The sequence below is a fragment of the Rhyacophila brunnea genome, unplaced genomic scaffold, assembly GCF_057557595.1.
Source record: "Rhyacophila brunnea isolate RB1 unplaced genomic scaffold, BYU_Rbru_1.0 scaffold_3, whole genome shotgun sequence".
NCBI classification, from domain to species: domain Eukaryota; kingdom Metazoa; phylum Arthropoda; class Insecta; order Trichoptera; family Rhyacophilidae; genus Rhyacophila; species Rhyacophila brunnea.
Genome location: NW_028232965.1, coordinates 37409449 through 37431663, shown reverse-complemented (window position 1 = coordinate 37431663; position 22215 = coordinate 37409449). Strand labels below are relative to the sequence as shown.

The 22215-nt window shown below is 32.4% G+C and overlaps 1 protein-coding gene across 16 annotated transcripts in view; it reads right to left on the bottom strand.

Annotated features, from left to right (window-relative positions):
- The window catches only part of LOC147068319 (long-chain-fatty-acid--CoA ligase 5), a 155146-nt gene that overhangs the window by 52007 nt on the left and 80924 nt on the right, over window positions 1–22215 (bottom strand). The window contains exons 1-2 of one of the 16 annotated variants that reach the window (XM_085953073.1): window positions 12614–12890; window positions 12202–12415 (exon numbers count right to left, since the gene is read on the bottom strand). The exons of 11 other annotated variants lie outside the window; for them this stretch is intronic. In XM_085953073.1, the coding sequence (XP_085809199.1) occupies window positions 12202–12279 (78 nt within the window). In that variant the 5' untranslated portion in view covers window positions 12280–12415; window positions 12614–12890. Of the gene's footprint in view, window positions 1–12201; window positions 12416–12613; window positions 12891–22215 lie in introns of those variants that run through there. 4 more of the 16 variants (XM_085953072.1, XM_085953075.1, XM_085953076.1 and 1 more) reach the window with 4 other exon arrangements.

Sequence of the window (22215 nt, the reverse complement as noted above, 5' to 3'; positions counted from 1 at the left end):
GTATGGTTCGGTTTAGAGGGTTTAATTTATTTAAAAAAAACTAACTAATATCATCTATAAATTGTAGTATTGGTGCAATGAAAACAAATACATATGACTAACAAAGTTTAATGTGCACTTTTTATGGCGGATCTTAACAGCCTACCTCCGCCCTTCGCCACTGATAAGTATATAGATACTTAAATGGATAGTGATTGTTCAAATTGGCTTTAAATAAACAAATAAAATAAAGCAATTGCATCCTAGTAACAGAATATTTTTGCATTACAAAACCAATTTGAGAAAAGGTGCAGTGCAGTATGCCTAACGAAACACGTGTCACGTAAATTAAAAACAGTGTAATAAAAACAAAATGATTAAATAATATTATAAATAAGATAAATAATATTATAAATAAACTTGAATCGTGAAAATGGAGAAAGCCTTGCATTTAGATACATGACGGGTAAAAAGATGTGTCCTCGTTAAATTTTTCGAGCAGAAAATACAATAATTACATCACACGCTCGCGTGCATGTATACGTATCGTGTATTTTATATAATAAGCCATTAAGTTTATTTTTATTAGTGTCACTATTTAAGAAACAGAGGGGGATTATACGCAATCTATAAATTGTACAAAACGTCAAGATATTTCTGGGCCAAGAAAGTGGCAAAATCGCGCTAGAAAACAAGGGACCTCCCTCCGCACGAATCATTGAATAAATTACTAATGGACGTACCTAATATATCTGATGAATAAAATATGTCATTCTTTTGTAAACAGTTAGAACATATCAATGTGGTTTAAAAATTAACTTTATTTGTGGAATGAAATAAAGGTGATTATTTCAATTCCGCGACCATGTCTTTACGTTTACAATATCGTTATCATATTCAGCCAACGAAGGTACTACATAAGTGGTTGAAAAATTAAGGCGGACTACATGTCTTTATAACATTGTTGAACTATTCTGCTGACATATCTTCAGATGTCCGAACTCCGAATATTATACCGATTGAAGAACGCAAATTATATGTACATAGTTGAAAAATGGATATACACATTACAATATAGATGATTACAAATTCGCGTTCATATATTTGACCTATTCTGGTGATGTGTCCATTTAAACATTCAAATGTTATAATATGTGAATTAAAACTATAACAGATCGAAAACAATAATTATCGAATTGTTTATTAATATTTGGAAGACTATGAAAGAAATAGTCTCACTTTAGCTAAACTACTAAACTGATTAGGAAAGCCGTTTATTATTTTGTGTCAAAGAAGATTTCCCAACAGTGAAACACAATACAGTAAACCATCGTGTTTCTTTGATCTGTAATAATTTTGAATATAGCACACTATCATTACGTAGCAGCTGGTTGGACATTATGTATAACAATTTGGCAGGTGACCTAAACGTAAAGATTATTTTAAAAATAAAAATAAGTTTGTGCAGTTGTGTGGGAGAGGTTCAAAACTATCTGATATGATTTACATACTTACAGTTTTCCTCGCTGATTTTAACAGATATTTAGATTATGTATTTATTTATAAGTTGTTTAGCTATTTTAAACACTATGAAATTTGTTGACAGGAATGTTATATTACTTAGAAAGTAATAACTAAAGCAGGGGGGGGGCAAACTTTTTGGATGGAGGGCCAAATTCAAGAATTCAAAATGAGCGGCGGGCCGCAAGTAAAATACCATTTTTAGATATACACTATTTATTATCACGAAAAATAAGCATTACAAAAAAATTAATGAGAAGAATGAAACTGTTGTACATTTTTTAACATTTTTTTTAAATTCAGGTCTTAATTTTGTAGTTAATATTCTCAAAACTGCTTGTAAATGGGCATTGGTGATATTTGATCGTAAAGAATTTTTATTGAGGTTCATGATCGAAAATTTTTGTTCACATATGTTGATCCAAAAATAACAAACATTTTTCTTGCATAATCTTTAAGTTGATCGAATTTGTCTAAATTAAGGGCATTGTAAAATTTGGAGATTTCTTCACGACGATGCAATTCTCTTAAATCAGTGTCACACTGCAGATCAATAATCTCAAGTTGTAGCTCTGTCGGTACACTATCAATATCTATTGAAAATGGATTGCGTACTATTGCTAAACTTGTCTCAATTTTTCGGAAGTCACCAAATCTTTGTGAAAAATCGTCATTCAGAGGTTTAATATTTTTACCATATTCTTCAAATTTATATTTTGGTATATTCAGCAACTTCAAAGTTGGAAAGTGGTCCACGTTGTTATTTGATATTTTTCGAAGGAATAACTTGAGTTTTAATCGAAATCCATTCAAACTTTTTACCATATTATCATGGGCATATATTTTTTTCCTTCCAATGCGGAGTTAAAAGTATTTAAATGTATGACGATGTTCAACGTAGAAAATAGTGGTTACATAGTGTGAGACGAGACGCGAGGAAGACGTACTGAGATAATACATTTACCAAACAACAAATTCTTCACATTTTAATCTATTGTCAATATTTAAAAAAAATTATAAACAAGTTATTCGTAATCAGAAGTACAATTAATGATGGCGGGCCGCAAAAAAATAACCGGTGGGCCGCAGTTTGCCCCCCCCCCCCTGAACTAAAGTATAATTTTAAAATAAATCTAGGTTTGTTCGATAATGTCAACTGATTCCTTCGTATATTATAATATATTGTAGGACTCATATAAAAACAGATAAACCGACTCTCCTAATACCCTTCAAAAGATTTCAGTCATCGAGACCTTGCAATTGTCATAATAATAATAATATTTGGACTTAAGAGGAAAACTGTGTTATTAAAAAACGCAACATTTTCAATCGAGGTTGAAAACAAAAGTAGGTATATTTATTACAACGTATGCCCAACATGGTAATAAATGAAATACAAATATCCATTGTTAAAATATGAACGATTGGTGAAAATGCATAATAGCAGAATTTCGTTTATTGCCTCGAATATAAAAGCTGAGTTTTAAAAATAACCCACTCTACTTTTCGGGTCCAGATATACGTATAACACGGATCGAGACTAAATAATGTTGCGTAAAGTTTCATTCAATACAGTAGACATTATTTCGCGAACGTATACCTACAGTGCTACAAGGCCCAGTATAGTAAAGCCGTGGCACGAAATTGTAAATTTATATCGTAGTGCTAGTTATTGCTAATACTCCTAAAACTGTTGGTAGACAATGGTAATTGTTTCATATTGAAATACATGGTAATACGTTAATTATTGTTTTGGGTGAAATAAATACTTACTCGAAAGTTTTAATTTACTTAAACAGGTTACTGCATTAGGTACCTACATTCGAAAATAATCAATTAGTATAAACATATCACATAAGCGTGAGGTTCGATAGTTTTAACAGACAATATGACGTAGTTAGAGTGACGCCAAATGAGAAAATTATGTTAATTATGTAAGAGCAGTCTGAAATAATAACGGTAACAATAATTAATTTTACCATTTGTAATTCTTGCGTAGTAGAAGAAATCGCAATCTGCGCAATTTCAATATTAAGTTATTCCACTATTATAGCACTACCATCGTAATCGAGTTCCCCGGTCTGTTTCTAGACGGCCTTGACTATACTATGTGTGTCAAATAATTAAGTAAAAGCGTATTCTTTTAAAAACAGCTATATTATATCAAAATAAAAACAATCTCAAAGAAAAATAGGTATGTCTGTTGTGTCAACTGTGAATATAAAAGAAACTATATGTTCGACAAACACATTTACGACTTTGAATTAATTGTATTTTATACGATTCTAATTCGAACAGACCTATTAAAAGCACATTCTTGTAAAAGATGTATGATTGGACAATATAAATACAGATATTCTAAATATTATTTGAGAATTAGATTGTTTAAAATATATTTTGAATACTTCGTTCATATGTTCAACTTTATAATTTGATTTTGTTAACTGCTAATTCTCGAAGGAAAGACAAATATAAAAGATACCGCTTAACGGCCCACTTCTCCAACGGAGCTTTTATGGTATTTTCAGAGCATAAGCCTGGATATTCCTTAAACGTTGTAGATAATCTAATTATACAATTTTGAAGCCTTATTATCCTTTATATTTATTTTAAACATAAGTATTTTTATTACATAAAATAGTATTCTTTTAAACCTCTCGATCTAATATTTTAGAATATAGTCATATTTCAGTACATCCATGTGCAGTGGTGTTAAGATTTTTTACTTTTATTAATTTTTAAACGCTTTTATAAAACCATTATTAAAATTGTTGTTAACATTATATACTTAGTGAAATATTTACGATAAAAAATTATATTTATAATCTCTGTGATCCCAAATTTGACAAGAATTAGGCATTTTATTATTCAAAAAATGGGCACGATTAAGACATTTGAAGACAATTCTAAAGATACTGATTATAAGCTATGTCTTTGACCATTCAAATTTGATAAAACATCCTACGAATAATGATTGTTTTATAATAATTATTGATTTAAGAATAATGTAGTATTTTTTTTGAAATACGCCATTTCTATTGACAATTAATTCCAGCAAAAGTAAACTAAATGAAATAATCATAACAACTAAAGAGACTTCGTAGCACATTAAAAAAAACTAATTTCTCGCTTAAATATTAGGGTAGGTTTGCTATACGATGAAAAACACTTCCTACTATACACATACTTAACGACTGAACTTATATTTTTAATTACCCTTTTTAAATGTAGCCTTCATTCGCGAGGAAAATCCATTCACTGACTGCGAGAGCTCATTAGCATATTACAAGATATTGCTGTTTTTCAAGAGCCAATAAAAAACGTTACAAATCATACAATCATACTTTTTAATGTAATGCATTCATGATGCACATTCAAGTGCACCACTCTCGCATGGATTGCGATTATAATAAAAACAGGTTGCCGGCAGAAAGCATTCTGTTGACGCAATTACACGCAAATTAATATGCAGCTCCACGAAGCGTGGTCAGAACAGTTAACTACTCCAATGCCTTGCCACATTATAAAACTGTCTTGCACATTATATTTTTTATATTAGGACCTCAAAAGCAAGAATCGTATATTTTCCGTCGATTTTGACGGTCGGTATATTTTAATAATATATTAGATACCCACCTAAATAGTGATAAATCCGTTGATAATTTTCTTATATTTGTTGGGAATTTTGTGTAGAATTCCATAAAATGAGACGAAATGATCCCTCTACCTCACCCTGGGACTATTCAAGAATAATACATACTTATTTGGAAACTGGATTAATTCTAATTATCGAAGGCAAATCTAATTAATATCTAGGTACCTATACCCTAAAAAGTTGTTTTTTTTATTTAATACGCATATCCTATATTGCTTCATACATTGTGCAGTTGAGATGCATGAATTACGTCTATATACGTATCTAAATTATTTGACATACCCAATATAAAGGCAAGTCAAACAGAATAAAAATATTAAGCATCTAATTCCTTTCTTAATTCCATTATTTGTAATATTTTCTTGAGAATAATAAATAGTAACAAAAACCCATCTCTGTGAAATTCGACTGTGTCATGAAAAACGATTTCCGTGAAAAATATTGTTAAGGTGAATAAAAACGTGTATAACTTGAAATCATTTTTATTTATATCAAACCTAATTTCGGTATGGTCACAATATTGATGTGTCAAATTTGAATTAAACGTCTCAAATTGCAAGCTTCGTATTTTTCCACTAGACGCCTCTGGTAGGGTTGTACTCATTTTAACTGTCAGTCCTCAGTGTGAAGTCATTGCTGTAAAGAACGCATTATATCTACGTTCATATCTTCAAACAAAAGTGGAATCTACAGAAAACTAATAAAAACATACTGTTCGCAAACACGGTGATATTCAATGTCAATATACGAGGGTGGGTCAATAATTCCTTAGAAAAAAGCATTAAAACAGTTTTTATTTTTGTATTTTTTTTTTATTTCTCAACATAATCTCCTTGGAGCTCAATACACTTGGTTAGACGTTTCTCAATTTTTTTTAAACCGTCAGAAAAATAAGTTTTCGGAAGGTTCTCAAAATAAGCATTTGTCCGATCGATGACTTCTTCATTTGAAAAAAAACGTTATCCACTTAGCCATTTTTTTAAGTTTGGGAAAAGGAAAAAGTCACTGGGGGCTAAATCTGGCGAATACGGTGGGTGGTCGACCAATTCGAACTTCAATTCTTCAATTTTAGCCATTGATCGTAAACATGTGTGAACACGGGCATTGTCCTGATGAAAGAGGATTTTTTTCCTGTTTAAATGAGGCCGTTTTTCTTCAATTTCGTTTTTTAGCTGGTCCAATAAAGATGCATAATAATCCCCTGTTATTGTTTTTCCTTTTTCCAAAACTTGTCAACGAAAATAATTCCACGTGCATCCCAAAATACAGTAGCCATAACCTTACCAGCTGATTTTACGGTTTTCGCCTTCTTTGGACATGGTTCGCCTTTCGCAATCCACTGCTTTGACTGTTCTTTCGTCTCGGGAGTATAGTGGTGTATCCATGTTTCATCTACAGTCACAAAGCGACGAAAAAATTCATCCGGATTGCGTTGCATGAGCGACAACAGGGCTTTAGAGGCCACCACCCTATTGCGTTTATTGTCGACTGTGAGCAAACGCGGCACCCATCTTGCAGAAACTTTTTTCATGCCCAATTTGTCATGTAAAATAGAAATGACGCTACCTTTTGAGATCCCTGTAACCTCAATTATCTCACTCAACTTTAATATTCGGTCACTTAACACCATATCGTGGATTTTATTGATCATTTCTGGTGTAGTCACCTCTACAGGACGTCCTGAGCGTGGTTCATCCTTTGTTGATGTACGACCACGTTTAAATTCATTTAACCAGTTATAAATAGTTGCAAGTGAAGGAGCAGATATGCTGTGAACTAAATCTAACTCATTTTTTATTTCCTTTGCTGTTAACCCTTTTATATAAAAATGTTTAATAACAGCTCTAAACTCAATTTTCTCCATTTTTGTAAACAAGCAATTTTTTTTTTAAATGTACGAAAATAAAAAACAACAACCCGACCAATCTGATTGAAACTTCGCAGCATACTGAATCGGTAGTGCCGCTGCATGAAAACAAACCGCTTACAGTACTAGTCGCGCCACCTGTCGGCTTTTCTAAGGACTTATTGACCCACCCTCGTACTAATGTATTAAATTAGCACGGTACTATCGCTAAAGAATTAAAATAAAGTCAACGTACAATATCTTCAGATAACTTCAGATTTTTTTTTCGAGAATTAGTGAAACTACTATTGTCTAGGAAAAGTTGCAATATTAAATATTTATTTAAAACTACACTCATTCATTTTTAATCATAAAATAACCGTGACGTGATAGAATAGAAGATAAACGGAATGTCTCTGTGCAAATTACATTCCATCAGGCAACAACATTCAATGCTAACATTTCCTAGGACAAAAAATGTCAAAACTAGCTCTTCAGAAAATAACGTAGGTAACACACGCTGGCTTGGCACGTACTGCAATCGTATGTAATATGTATAATCATATTATTATGAATTACCCCTGAGGCTCGGTCGTGCCCTTGCCACGTTTTCATAAATCATTTTCTGCGAAATTCACTCCTGCCTTTCACATATTCCAAGACATCTTGTTAAATGAAATGATTAATACAAAATTATTTAATGTCGAAAGAACTTTTTTTATTTTGCTTTGAAACTGTATTGTGACCATATACATCTGGCACCTCGCTGTACACTTAGTGTACTGCCCAAGGTATGGCCGGTCTTTACATGTCCATCAAGAGCTGCAATGTCGTTTTAATGGTTAATCGTGTAAAAACATATATAAATTGAAAAATAAGCACACTAACAAAAAAGGACCCTTGAAATGTTGAAATAATTAACTAGCTGTCAATATTTACATGTTGAACACAGATAAATGGACGAAAAAAGTGTAAACATAATTTTGATGAAAGTCGAACATGAAGAAACATACAAATTAATTGTATAAATTACAATTAGTATATATTTCATACTACGTTATTAAAAATATGCCAACTTAATTAGAACATCAATTTTATAACTAATATACATTAGAAAAAAATTATGTATCGAGCGAGGGTTATAATTTATTAGAATATAATATGTAGGTATCTATCACATTTCGGGCAATATGCTTTACCAAATGCATTAATAATCAGTGCGGTACTGACCAGGACGAAATTGTCTAACAATATGGAAGTAATGTGATCCTGTTAATAATATTGGCGACCATTTTGGTAATTTTAAATAATGATTTAAAATTACAAAAAATCCCTTCTATCACTGGACTCATAAAAATAAATAACTATGTCGGCTATATTAAATGCATACTTATATAATAATATATAATATTTCCAATATTGTTTACATTAATTAAAAGTGAGTAATTACAATAATAACGAATGAACTAAATCTAGACATGCAGAAGAGTGTTTGCAAATCGCGACATTTAAAAGAAAACATTTTTTTTCATGTTGATATTAATTTTACATTCATTACCAAGAAATGGGTAATTATATTGTAAATTTACTGTGGTATTATATAATTATTATAGTAAAATAATACGGCGAATATAATATTATGTATTTAACAGCTGTTTGATTCATACGAAAATAGTCTGGTGAAAAATAGGAAGATTATCAGATTTTCAAAGAAATACAAAGGATTAACAGAAAACAAAGTTAATCGCATTATGGACATAATTGAAACCATAAATAACATATTTCGAAAAATATTTTTCACTTGAGAATAAAATTAGTTCTGAGTCCCACTTGTCAAGCTTATAATATTAAAATTTGCACGTTCAATGATTGAGACTTATAATGTCGAGACAGAATTTATGATAACCAGTAAATTGGTATGTACTTAGTAAGTCGAATGATTAAAATTAAAAAAAAACAACTACACTCTGGCCGCAGCTCAGTAATATAATGAAATTGAGGTGCTGAGGATTAAATGATTACACGTGACATATTTGACATATTGGGCTTTATTTATTTATAAACGGCGCATGAAAATAAGAAAGAAAATATTATATACTTAAAATAAACAGTAAAACAGAGCATACAAAACAATAATAATACATAATAATAATGGTAAGAAAAAATAGTTGGAAACAATTTTCACATCACCAAATGGTTACATTTAAATTATATTATGTACACAGTTCACCGCGAGCTGTCATTATTATTAGATAATTGATATTTACGAGCACCTACCAGATTTGTGCATATATATATATATATATATATACACACAATAATATGACGGAACTTATAATTTACTTAACAACATATATTTTTCGGTCTTTCCCTAGTATTCCAGTATTTTAAGTGTTTTTATGAATTTGATTCCAATACTATACGTACTACGGTCAAATGCATACGTACAAAGTCACTATATACATATATTTATGTGTAGAAAGGATTTAAAGTAGGTACTTTGTATGAAAATTAAAAAATATTGTATTCTTCAAATTGGATTACACTCCATGTACTCCTGTGTATACAATGTTATTATTGTTTTTATAGCAACGTGCTAATTTCAATGTTTTCACCTGACTTTCATTCCTTCAAATAATAAAACACCAATAAAGAAATATTAGGTTTCATAGAATAATAATAGTGAATCATGTGAGAAGGATACTCTAATACTTTGGTATCAGTACTTTCTTTTGATACGATACCGAAACCAGGTATTGACACTTTTCCTTTCGATATAACGTCCCTACTCCCTCCCCAGGTAAAAAATATTTATGGAATGTTGAAAATAGTAGAATGTACTATTACCGATTAACTCAACTTGGTTACAGGTAATGACATTATTAATGGACGACGCACTCAACACAGTAGCTAGCAAGTAAATTCGTGCATTCGCATGAATAGCTAGACGTCACGCAATTTCCATTATGCGATATCACGCATCGGGAATTTATAGCAATATGATCTTTATTGTAATGGCGTTAGAGCAGTGTTTCTAATGTCAATGTTCATTTGAGCGAATCCGTTCGAATCGAACCATTCAGCAGACCCAACAAAAAGCATCAGGAATTTATAGCAATATCACCTTTATTGTAATGGCGTTAGAACAGATTATACCATTCGGCAGACCCGACAATAGAGTGAGTGTCATTTTTTTCCCCAGATGATTCTATTAATGTCATTGGTTACAGGTAAACTATTCTACAGTGGCACCATGAGTACGGCAAAGTGATTCCCAATATATTGTAGTGGTATTGTTTGCATGCATTTAAACAGGCATTGTGGCAAACAATCCCAAAATACTTGCGAAACGCGGATGATGCCACAGGCCACTGGGTACAATGATTTACGTCCACCTATGCACATGGCTCATTGTGACCAGCAGCTCCTCAATTACTCCTACTCATGGGTTTATTCACTGTCTCCGACAATAAAATGATATGATATTATTTCTGTGTAAGGTTTATCGGTTTCATTATACGTGAGTAAAGCATTTTTTGCAACCTTTACTGTCGCAGGGGTAAATAATTACATTCAATTTATTGTAATAACACATCGGCCTGTCTTGATGTCTTAACTTTATTATAAACGATTCGAGTGCAGTAAAGATAAGTGAGTTGGGCAATTCGCGGGTGCGCCGGTTGACTGTTTACCTGGGAAAGCAACAGGTATAATTCGAAGGTCAGCGCATAATGGAAATTAAGTGAACATGCAGAGTAATGTTCTTTTTAATCAACCCGACTGATTAAAAATGTGTGTAAATACTTACGTCAATTTGGTTGCATTCAAAGCGCATGCCGTGTTAAAAGTGCAAGGCTGAACGTTGTAGTGGATAAATCCTCTTTTAATGTAACATTGAATAAAAATGCATATAAAAAAATATTATGAAATCATCACCCGGTTTATAGAATTAAAACTTTTTACATATAAAAAACAAAAACAGTATGTAGATACCTACTTCCCATTCAGAATATCAAATAGTGTCATCGTATGTCCAAAAAGAACACGTTTGGGAGAATACAATTTTAAGATTGTCCAGGCATTTAATGTTAATTAATAGATATACGGATTTATGCATCAGGGAATTTCAGGTTTCTGTTATGAATTTACCTAAAATCTGAATTGGCTCTGAAAGATACAACAATTTATATTTAAAGGCTCTACTTAACCAATGCTCTCAAAATCTGGTTGAAGACAAACTGTGCCTAAGTAACAGATTTATATAATATAGAGAAAGATATCATATTATAATCCTATGATTTTTAAATATGTGAGTGTAGTAACCCTTGAAATATTTTGTAAAATCTAGGGGAACCCTTACCTGACTGAGGCAATATAATAGGTTCGACTAAACATTATGCATTTTTATGAATGCGGAAGGCTCTATCGGTGCCTATAGTAAGTTTCGTGTCTGTAGTTTTCACAGAAAAGGTAATAAATAGAATTCCGATAGGCTATATGCCAATACAGTATATTTGACGCATGGTTTTGAATGTGTGAGTGTCCTACGAAAATGAACCACGCATTATAGACGTGCAATAGTGTGTGTAATACACCAATATTAAATGGGCGCCAATGCATAAACCGAGAGCAGTTGTCAGTATTCGATGTATGATCTATTCTTGACACGTGTTTAAATGTATCCCAAATTATTCCTTACTCGAGATCGATTACCTGCTTCTCCTTACCCATTAGGTGTTTCAGTTCCATTGATATTGTAGTATATCAATGTTCAGTTCCCATTATTTCTGAGTTTCCTAGTATTTTGTCTAATAATCGAAGCTGCAACGACGCTAGGCTATCTATTGTGTCTGTCATTGGTTCAGTAAAGTGAATGCATAACACCTACTAATATAATAATTATAAGTCATAGTTAATCTTAGTATAACGTTATAAGACGAAATCAAATTAATTTATTTTAATATTCAAGACTAACAGAAAAATACACTATTTAATTGGAGAAATTTTACTCGTGCACAAGAAGTGGGCGGGGCTGAATTGTATACTATTTTCTACGGTCGCTATCACGAACAGTATTTAGCCTGCTAGGCCCCCCTCCCGCGGTTTACTATGACCCGCCAGAATCATTGAACTTTATTCTAAATGTAGTATAATCATAAAAGTTGATAAAAAATGGGTTGATGCTAAAAAAAGTACTTACTCTCAAAACATCGGTTTGCATATTTAGATCGATCGGTGGAATTAATGGAGGCACCGAAGTGCACGAGCAACACGCCATCTTCTCTGCTGTGTAATCCAAAATAACTCAAAAAAACACTTATAATAATATTGTTCCGTAAATTATGGTTGATTAATTGTCACTTCAACGATAGTCCATTTTACAGTACATATTTGAACACACGTCACTTTCACACCTAAAAAATAACACAAGGTTAAAACGTCAAGTACCTACCTATAACTAGTATAACTGATTGCAATTTGCAACATAACAGTATTATAATATTTTTTTTTATTTGAAGAATAATTATTTCACGATTACATTACGCAATATTTATAGCAAGTTACGTAATTTTGACAGCCAGAAGGGCGAAAAATTTAACAGTAAATATTACACACTCAGCAGGAGACAAAAATACTCGAAGTAAAATAAAAATCAAACTCGATTAAAAATGTTCAGACGTAACGTGGACTGTCGCGCTGTTTTTCGAGAAGCGTCTTACGCCCGTTATAACGAATAAATCGTATCACTTAACGGCGAGTAACGAATCCGCGCGACCGCTTGAGATAAGCGAGTTGATATTAGCGGGATGGTAGAATCCGTGGTAGAACAGGAGACGGCGTTGCAAGAGACGCGGGAGACGTCGGACCGGGATCGCCTGATCTGCAACTGAACCTCCCGAGACGAGAGAGCTTGGGATCGCGCCCACAAAACTTGGCACGGATTTAATGGAACGGATCAGGGATTCTCACACGCTTTCCGCTCGATTCCACGACTCTTGGAGGAGGACCACGTTCCCGTGGACGTGTTAACAAACACGCGCTCTCACTAACTCACGTGATTTACGATGTCGAAAGTTAATGGGTTTGTGTTTTGTATGATATGAAAAAATACAATGTTAAAAGTGCGATTATTTATAGTGACAATAAAACCGGAAACATCTGGAAGCTTTTTTGAAAAGCTTCAAGAGAAAATCTTACGCTTGAAATAATCTGTCTTGAAAAACAACAAATGTAAAGACATCTTACAAAAAAGTTAATTAAGCCATATTTACATAGTAAGGCTTACCATTTGTCCCGGTTTGGTCGGGATTGTCCCGCTTTAGGTATAATGTTATAGTAGGTACGTATTTTCTGATTCACATGCAAAATACCGATAATATTGTAGCCCTAAAACGCTATATAATATTTCATTTCAAAAAAACTATATAGAGAATAAACACATGTACAGCGAAAATTTACCTAGTAGGTATAAGATGGCGTAAGCATGTGCATTTTTGTTATTGTATCACACGACAATGTGATATAACAGAAAAATATTAATATATAAGGGAAGTTTCTACTAAGCCGGTTCACTAAATAATTTGACATTTAATTATCGAACCAAATAAATCGCCGATAATAGCACATCTGAATTAATATTATAATAGATTCAAGATTCACTTAAACGATAACATGGAGTTAAATAACAATATTATGTTATAATAAATCTCAAAAATATTGCGTGAATTCACTTTTTGAATAGATTTTCCGTAAATAATGTCAATATTGTTTTCATATAAAATCATCAGTTAAATACAATGAAACAAATAACTATTTGAGATGCGTTTGACCAGCGGACACCGCAAGTCTGAAAAGTAAGTCGTTATGTTATCACATAATGCATTCATAACTTTATCTTACAACTAAAATAATAATCGTCTGGACATGACACGCCGCGACATCTCGAACCAGAGACGAAAATTATCTCATTATCTCGACCGTTAACATTTCACAGAGTTGAGTGAAAACATTTTCCAGAGATGCTGGCTTTCTTGTAATAACTTCTTGCGTATGCCAGGCACATTAAACTTAGCAGCATTCTGTAAATAATACGTCCAAACATAACGGAAGAAAATAATACATCCCCAAACAGCGCTTCTACTTTCTTATCGGTAAAATATAAGACAGGAGAGGGAAACATTAAAAATCGCGGCGCTTGGGGGCATTCATCGAAGAAGCACTTCGTGTGTATTATCAATTTAAAAAGTTTTGTAGGTACCCAGTACTTTTTTCTTTCTTTTTGTAATTCCTTAAAATTATTTAGGTTTCACGGAGCACATCGATGAATTTTACAGTTTGTATGTCTTCCTCGGAGGAGTGTCATCCATATACCAAGCCGAACTGGAGTGTGTTGCTTGGATTGATTTGAATCAGATTTATATTAGATGTGACAAGTTCTGTGATTTTATTTTTATGATTTCGTTTTCTGGTGTATGTATATGTTTTCTTTTCTATCAATTTTCTTTTCTCCCTGTCGCTATATGATTATATATTGAGGTGTTACAGAAGAAAAGAAATAAAAAAAATGTATATAGGCAGGTTGTGTCACTATATATAAGAAATTAAAGCAGTGGCCGTATACTTTTCGTAAATCCACAACATCATATGATTTAATAAAAATCATTTCATATCCATAACTTTTGTATATAAATACCTTCATAAAATTCATAAAATTTGTGACTACATAATAAGTATATAGGGGAGCGTGGGGTAATGGGAGCCGGTGGGTAGTGGGAGCGACTGCAAAACAAGTACCATCTAACGATCTAACACTAAAATGACTCGGAAATAACCATAACATCTTCGTCAATCGTCGGCTAAGTCCGTCGATCGCTGTCGGCTGCTTAGTGGCACGTGCACGCGCGTGGCGAGTGGAAGTGTGTTTTGGGCTAGGTGCTTATATAAATTTACAATACACAAACATCAACGTAAGTACTTAAAATTTTACTTATTTTATCATATTTTGTGTCCATTGTATAGCTAGATACATGTATTTTTGTTTAGTAGTTTAAGAATCAAGGTTTAAAATGGTTTGTTTACGTTATTTATCAATCTTCAAAGTGGTTGACATTCGGGTAATTGGAGCCTAGGTGGCTCCCATTACCCCTATATAAATTTCACACCTCTCTTACTAGTAGACAAGATTTTAATTGTTCCAGATGCAGAAATAGAAAGCTGACGACTTTCAAGGCTGGTTGGACGATGACTTCGTTGGAAAATGCCCTCCAAAACCAGAAAGATTATATTTGTGTTTTTTGCTTAGTTCCATAACATGACGTGTTGATTCTTTTCATATTTTTAGTACTAGAGCATATTTTTGTTGAATTACATTAGTAAATATTTAACATTTTATTTTATTGTTATAATGTGTATAAGTGTTTGTAAGCATATTAAAATATGAAGCTCCCATTAGATATTTGGTAAATTTTTGGCTCTCATTACCCTACATGTGGGGTAATTGGAGCCAAGTGTGTTTTTTGGGAAAACGTTTTTTTTTACCTTAGTTATAGAATTTTTGAGTGGAAATTGCAGTAATATTATTAATATGTAACCAAAGTACTCATTTCAAGTCATTTCATTTCATAAACGATTAGAACATTTTGTTACTTTTTTTCAACAATTTCCTTAGTAGGCTCAAATTCCCCCTTGCTCCCCTAATATTATTGATTGCAACATGTTGTTAGTGTTATGGTTTTTTTAATACCATTGAAGAATATAACAGATAATATACGAAATAACAATAAATGTGAAAAGTCGAATCAAAATCTAAAAAATTGTAAATTTCACACGTTTATAGAATTTATAGAAGTTTCCATTCCATGTTGTCCAAATTCAATATTCTTTAATCTCTCCTAATATTTAGTGATTTTAGTCTTACCTACATTTCTCATAGAGATATTTACATATATTATTAATGATTTAATACACATTATGTGTATTAACTAGTTATATGTCACATACATTAATATATACTGGCACTGTCTCCCACGATGACCGAGCGGCTAACGCATCGTCTCATAATATCGTGGGTACCAGGTTTCGAACAAAATAGAAAAATTAAATAGACATATTGATTTTCAATGTGTACGTATGGACCAAATAGGTTGAGAAAGTGACCAACGCTCGCCCATTTCTCGTAAAGAGAACACAAAAAACATGTTAATACAAACCTCCACTCAATGGAGGCCCATATGATTTTCTTACTATCGGACACGGTCAGAAAAATAGCAAAAGGCATTTCTAATTTACAATGGAAAACACTGAAAATGTGTGCTTTGTGAATATAATCCGGATAACTACTTTACAATATACGATGTATATACTTACAGATAATAATACTCTATTCGATTTGAAAATAATAAAATATACAAGGCTGAGTGATAGTGACGAAGCTTTAATTGACTGCGGGCAAAAAATAAACGGCGTCAGAGAAGCTTTTCCTTCTATAGATCTACCATCATAAATTGGCGTTTCAGCGAGGGCGCTAGTATGACATTGAGAATTTTACCATAACTAACAAAAAAATAGTAATTTATAATTTATTATTGGTAGTAGATTTCTGTACAAATATTATGCAATCCATAATTCGAGAAACATGTTGTAAAATTAAATGGCATTTATAACAAATTTATCCTCGATAAACAATTTTAGTTTCAAATTCGACCGGCTGCCAACTTACGATGGTAGATCTTTATCTGATAATGGAAATCATATTATTTATTAACAACTTAAAAGCTTCCATGCAAACATAAATATTAATATTGACGTTGGTTAGTTTTGGTGAATAACGGGGGATATCTATTTAATTCAAAGAATTCGTACTATATAGATTATAGAATAAGTCTTAATAATTTATACCTACACAATTTACATATACCGTGACATTGAGTGGGTCTATTGTTTGGGCTCCTAACAGTTGACGTACGACCATATATGCCGCTGGATAGACGAAATCATGAAGTTCGAACTAGGGATCGAGATGGGTGGAGGATGCCTTCATCCAGCAGTGAATCGACCTCGGCTGATGATAAAAAGACTGGGTACACTGTAAACATCTGTGCACGAGCCCATTGATAGATGTTACTAAACAGTCAAACGTTTTAGTAAAAGTTCGAAAATAGAAAAATAATGTCCAGCCCGTGGTCAATCGTGGAATGTGTTTAAACGTTGCGAAGATCTCTGGATTCCGCAGAAATATTAATAGCAGTTAAAACAGATTTTCCGCAAACTCGTGACTCGTTGGATAATAATTTATTTTCTATTTCAAATGATAACTAACTCACTTTTGCCCGTTCACTATCTCCAATATTAATAGAGACGTAAACTATAAATAAAATCGCGAGATGAATATTAATTTTAATTCGCAAGAGTCAGAAGTAAAATCAAAATTAAACTCGCCGTGATGTCATAGCATATCTCGTAAACAACGGCCTACATCTGATCCAATTTTCTTATCTTTTATTTTACTGTGTATCCACTGGGAAACAAGTTCAGCATACAAAATTTTCGTATAGGTACCTACGTAATATTATGATTTTTCGCCCATAAAACTTTTATTGCAATATTTTATAGAACGTAAAAAGAACATTTTATTTTGAATATATGCCAATATATTATTATTTTAAAGAAGAATTTCTTATAACTCAGTAATGATCACAATGTCATATTTTAAGATTATCTATTTTCTGGATCCAATATGCATTATTCAAGAAGTCCAGGATTTGAAAAAATGAAAACAGTGACAATCAAATTTTGTGTTATTTATAATATTTGGTTGTATTTTTAAGTACATTTTGTGCATCGCTCTAAAGCTCTTAAGACTTTCTGCGGTTAAATTTTACGAACCGGAGCGCTCGATAATTTTCCTAAAATATTCCACTTTTTTGTTATTTATCTACCATGCATTTCGTACTTAAGTCCAAGAAAATATAATGTAAATTAATAATTTAATTACTGTCTTAATAATGCACGAACCAGAACGCAATGTATATTTTTTCCACGAAACGGTGCGATAGTGTCGAGGATTTCACGACCGGTCCATTTCGACCCTTGGGTGGCATCACACACTTTAGATGCAGCCCAATTTTGGGAGCATGTGACCCCAGTTGGTCGTGATAATGAATAACTATAAAATTGAGGTGCTGAGGACAAAATGAATACAAGTCCACCAGTGACCAAGTTGAGTAAATCGACTTCAAAATTAAATGCGCGATTGAAAACTATATAACCGTTTTCAACATTCCATAAATAATGACGTATTTTTGTCAAAGTGTTTCTCTATTATCATTTACAAAAAATATTGATTTTTATTTGTGACGTGATTGATTATTATTATTTTTAGTGTTTGCAGCAGGACGAGCAAACCAAATACATATTCAAATAATATACGGTTGCGATGACAATAATAACGACATTGTATAAATAATGTGCATTTTATGTGGGTACTCCAATAGGAATAGAATACAAACCAATGTATTTTCATACAAAGACATATTTACATTTCAATCCTGTTTCGTGTAAAGATATTTGGTGATGTGAAAACTACTCATTTTTCCTAACTCATTTACATCACTTGTAGTCGTGTAGTCCTCGGCCGATCAATTACAATAGATTTGACGATGTTGACTGCCGGTGAACGTAGGTATATAAGCTATAGAGCCCATTATCAGAGGCGAGTGTTCTGGTAGATTTGTTTCCAGAAACAGTGTCCATATTCACAAACTAAAACTGTAGAACTACTTAAAAAAACAAAGGAGTTCTACCAAATGAATATCAATTCAATATACTTATTTATTATTTTATAGTCCTACAAAAAATATTAAATACATACACTTCTCACGGTTACAGAAATTTTAGACGGTTATATTATTTAAATAATTTTAATTGTTAACCTTGTTTACAAATAAGTGCGCGAAAAAATATATTTTGATATTTTACTCTATCGATTCGCCACTGTCAAGTTGTACCTACGTACGGTAGGTAACGCGATTAAATTGTATGTTTGTTAGACATTGAAAATTGTGATTCGCTGCCAAAAGCGTGTCAATTAAAATACACCGACACATGATTCGATCGGATGACAGATGGATCATGTCTCACAAGTAATCTCATGACAGTTTCGTAAATTGACGATTTGATTGAAGTTTATTACAAAGGACCACGTGGTTGACGACACCTGTCAGTGAGCGCATGTCTCATTGCCCTTATTGTGAACAAAGTAATCTGAAAAATCACACAACAGTACGTACTAATTTTCAAAGTTCTGCCATCTGTACCTTATGTGGTTTAAATTGTGTAATATTTAAATATAGTAAGTAATACGATAAGCTCAGTTAATAAAGATTAGGTAATTAATACAAGTAACTGGTATGAGGGAAGTCTTGGCGTCAAATCAATAATTTCATGGGTCAAATGAATGACTATTTCCTATGTTCTTTTCCTATAATCATTCTTACATAAGGGAAGTGAGATTCAGTAAACGACTTATGTCTTATACCTAATATTAATATTCTTTCAAAACATCGGTCTTTATCGGATGGATGGTATATTAAAATGCACATTTATTCAAAATAGCTGTATCTAGATGTGTTGACACTAAATAATCTACCTGAGAAATATCTGGATTCCAGAGACAAAAAAATATCTCATTTAAAACAGATGATTTATTATTAATCGTAAAACACACCTTGTTGTATATACAGTATAAATTATGTTACAATATCCATCGCCAAATTAACAGAATTTCGTTTTCGCCTGCATTGAAAACCTTGCATTTTTTAGTTAAACAAATAGCATTGCAACAGTGTTTTCATTTTATAGATTTTTTCTACATACGGAAATATGTCTACAGTACACAACTAGGGCCGACAAAAAGATACCAGGTATCCATATTTTTTCTTTCGATAAAGCAACCATACACACAACACATGTGTATGTTTTTAATTAAATACAATCATAAAAATACAATTAACTATTTTTTTTATTCAACGAATAATTCACAAGATTTAAGAATGTAACATTTTATTAAACATACATAATTTTGAAAACATTTCAATCTGGAAAGCACTTCAGAGCGTATTGTAAGAGCCATTAGTAAAAAAATGTCGCAATTAGAAAGGATACCTATAGCATCGTGGTCAATGTGCGTGGGCGCGAAACCCGAGAGACGTAGAGTCTGTCTTCTATAAGCTGGCGTGCGGTTTCCCCCCCCACTTCGATAAAAAAATTGAGTATAATAAATATACATTTCCAAACATTTAAATAAAACAATTATTAAATTATTTATTTGATATTTAATAAATTATAGCACAAATGTTTTATGAGCGGTATTATCATTATTTTATTTAGAATTATCATCCTATTATGTTAAGTATATTGGACTTTGCCAATCCTTGTCAAAATGGTTGAGATTACAATCACACGAGTGTAATTATTAATTAATACAATAGGAGGGCAATTGAATTACTTAATCTGAATCTGTGATAAGGAGCTAAAAGTACTACATGTATTATTCGTAGATATTATAGGATACCCGGTGCAGAAAATACTTGCGTTACTTATCGTCGTAAGTATTATAATTCTTATAAAAGATATTATCTTTAGAAATTGAAAAGTATTAATATGGATATAATTATCATTATGTATTAAAATACAGATGTTAATAACATGAATGTTGATTGATTAGGTGTCTGGTCGATGCAGTTTTATTGACGCATATATTTTTTTTAAATATATATATGCCACGAAAACATATTAGATACGAATTAAATTATCAATACGTAGAGTAATAAATAAAGGTATTTTCTTAAGGCCAGTGAGTAGGTACCTAATACCTACGATAAAAATTCTGCTGTTTATGAATTCCGCCTAGTACGAGGGTGGGTCAATAATTACTTAGAAAAAAGCATTAAAACAGTTTTTATTTTTGTATTTTTTTTTTATTTCTCAACATAATCTCCTTGGAGCTCAATACACTTGGTTAGACGTTTCTCATTTTTTTTTAAACCGTCAGAAAAATAAGTTTTCGGAAGGTCCTCAAAATAAGCATTTGTCCGATCGATGACTTCTTCATTTGCAAAAAAACCTTGTCCACTTAGCCATTTTTTTAAGTTTGGGAAAAGGAAAAAGTCACTGGGGGCTAAATCTGGCGAATACGGTGGGTGGTCGACCAATTCGAACTTCAATTCTTCAATTTTAGCCATTGATCGTAAACATGTGTGAACACGGGCATTGTTCTGATGAAAGAGGATTTTTTTCCTGTTTAAATGAGGCCATTTTTCTTCAATTTCGTTTTTTAGCTGGTCCAATAAAGATGTATAATAATCCCCTGTTATTGTTTTTCCTTTTTCCAAATAGTCAACGAAAATAATTTCACGTGCATCCCAAAATACAGTAGCCATAACCTTACCAGCTGATTTTACGGTTTTCGCCTTCTTTGGACATGGTTTGTCTTCGCAATCCACTGCTTTGACTGTTCTTTCGTCTCGGGAGTATAGTGGTGTATCCATGTTTCATCTACAGTCACAAAGCGACGAAAAAATTCATCCGGATTGCGTTGCATGAGCGACAACAGGGCTTTAGAGGCCACCACCCTATTGCGTTTATTGTCGACTGTGAGCAAACGCGGCACCCATCTTGCAGAAATATTTTTCATGCCCAATTTGTCATGTAAAATAGAAATGACGCTACCTTTTGAGATCCCTGTAACCTCAATTATCTCACTCAACTTTAATCTTCGGTCACTTAACACCATATCGTGGATTTTATTGATCATTTCTGGTGTAGTCACCTCTACAGGACGTCCTGAGCGTGGTTCATCCTTTGTTGATGTACGACCACGTTTAAATTCATTTAACCAGTTATAAATAGTTGCAAGTGAAGGAGCAGATATGCCGTGAACTAAATCCAACTCATTTTTATTTCCTTTGCTGTTAACCCTTTTATATTAAAATGTTTAATAACAGCTCTAAACTCAATTTTCTCCATTTTCCATTTTTCCATTTTCCACAAGCAATTTTTTTTTAAATGTACGAAAAACACACAAAAACCCGACCAATCTGATTGAAACTTCGCAGCATACTGAATCGGTAGTGCCGCTGCATGAAAACAAACCGCTTACAGTACTAGTCGCGCCACTTGTCGGCTTTTCTAAGGACTTATTGACCCACCCTCGTAT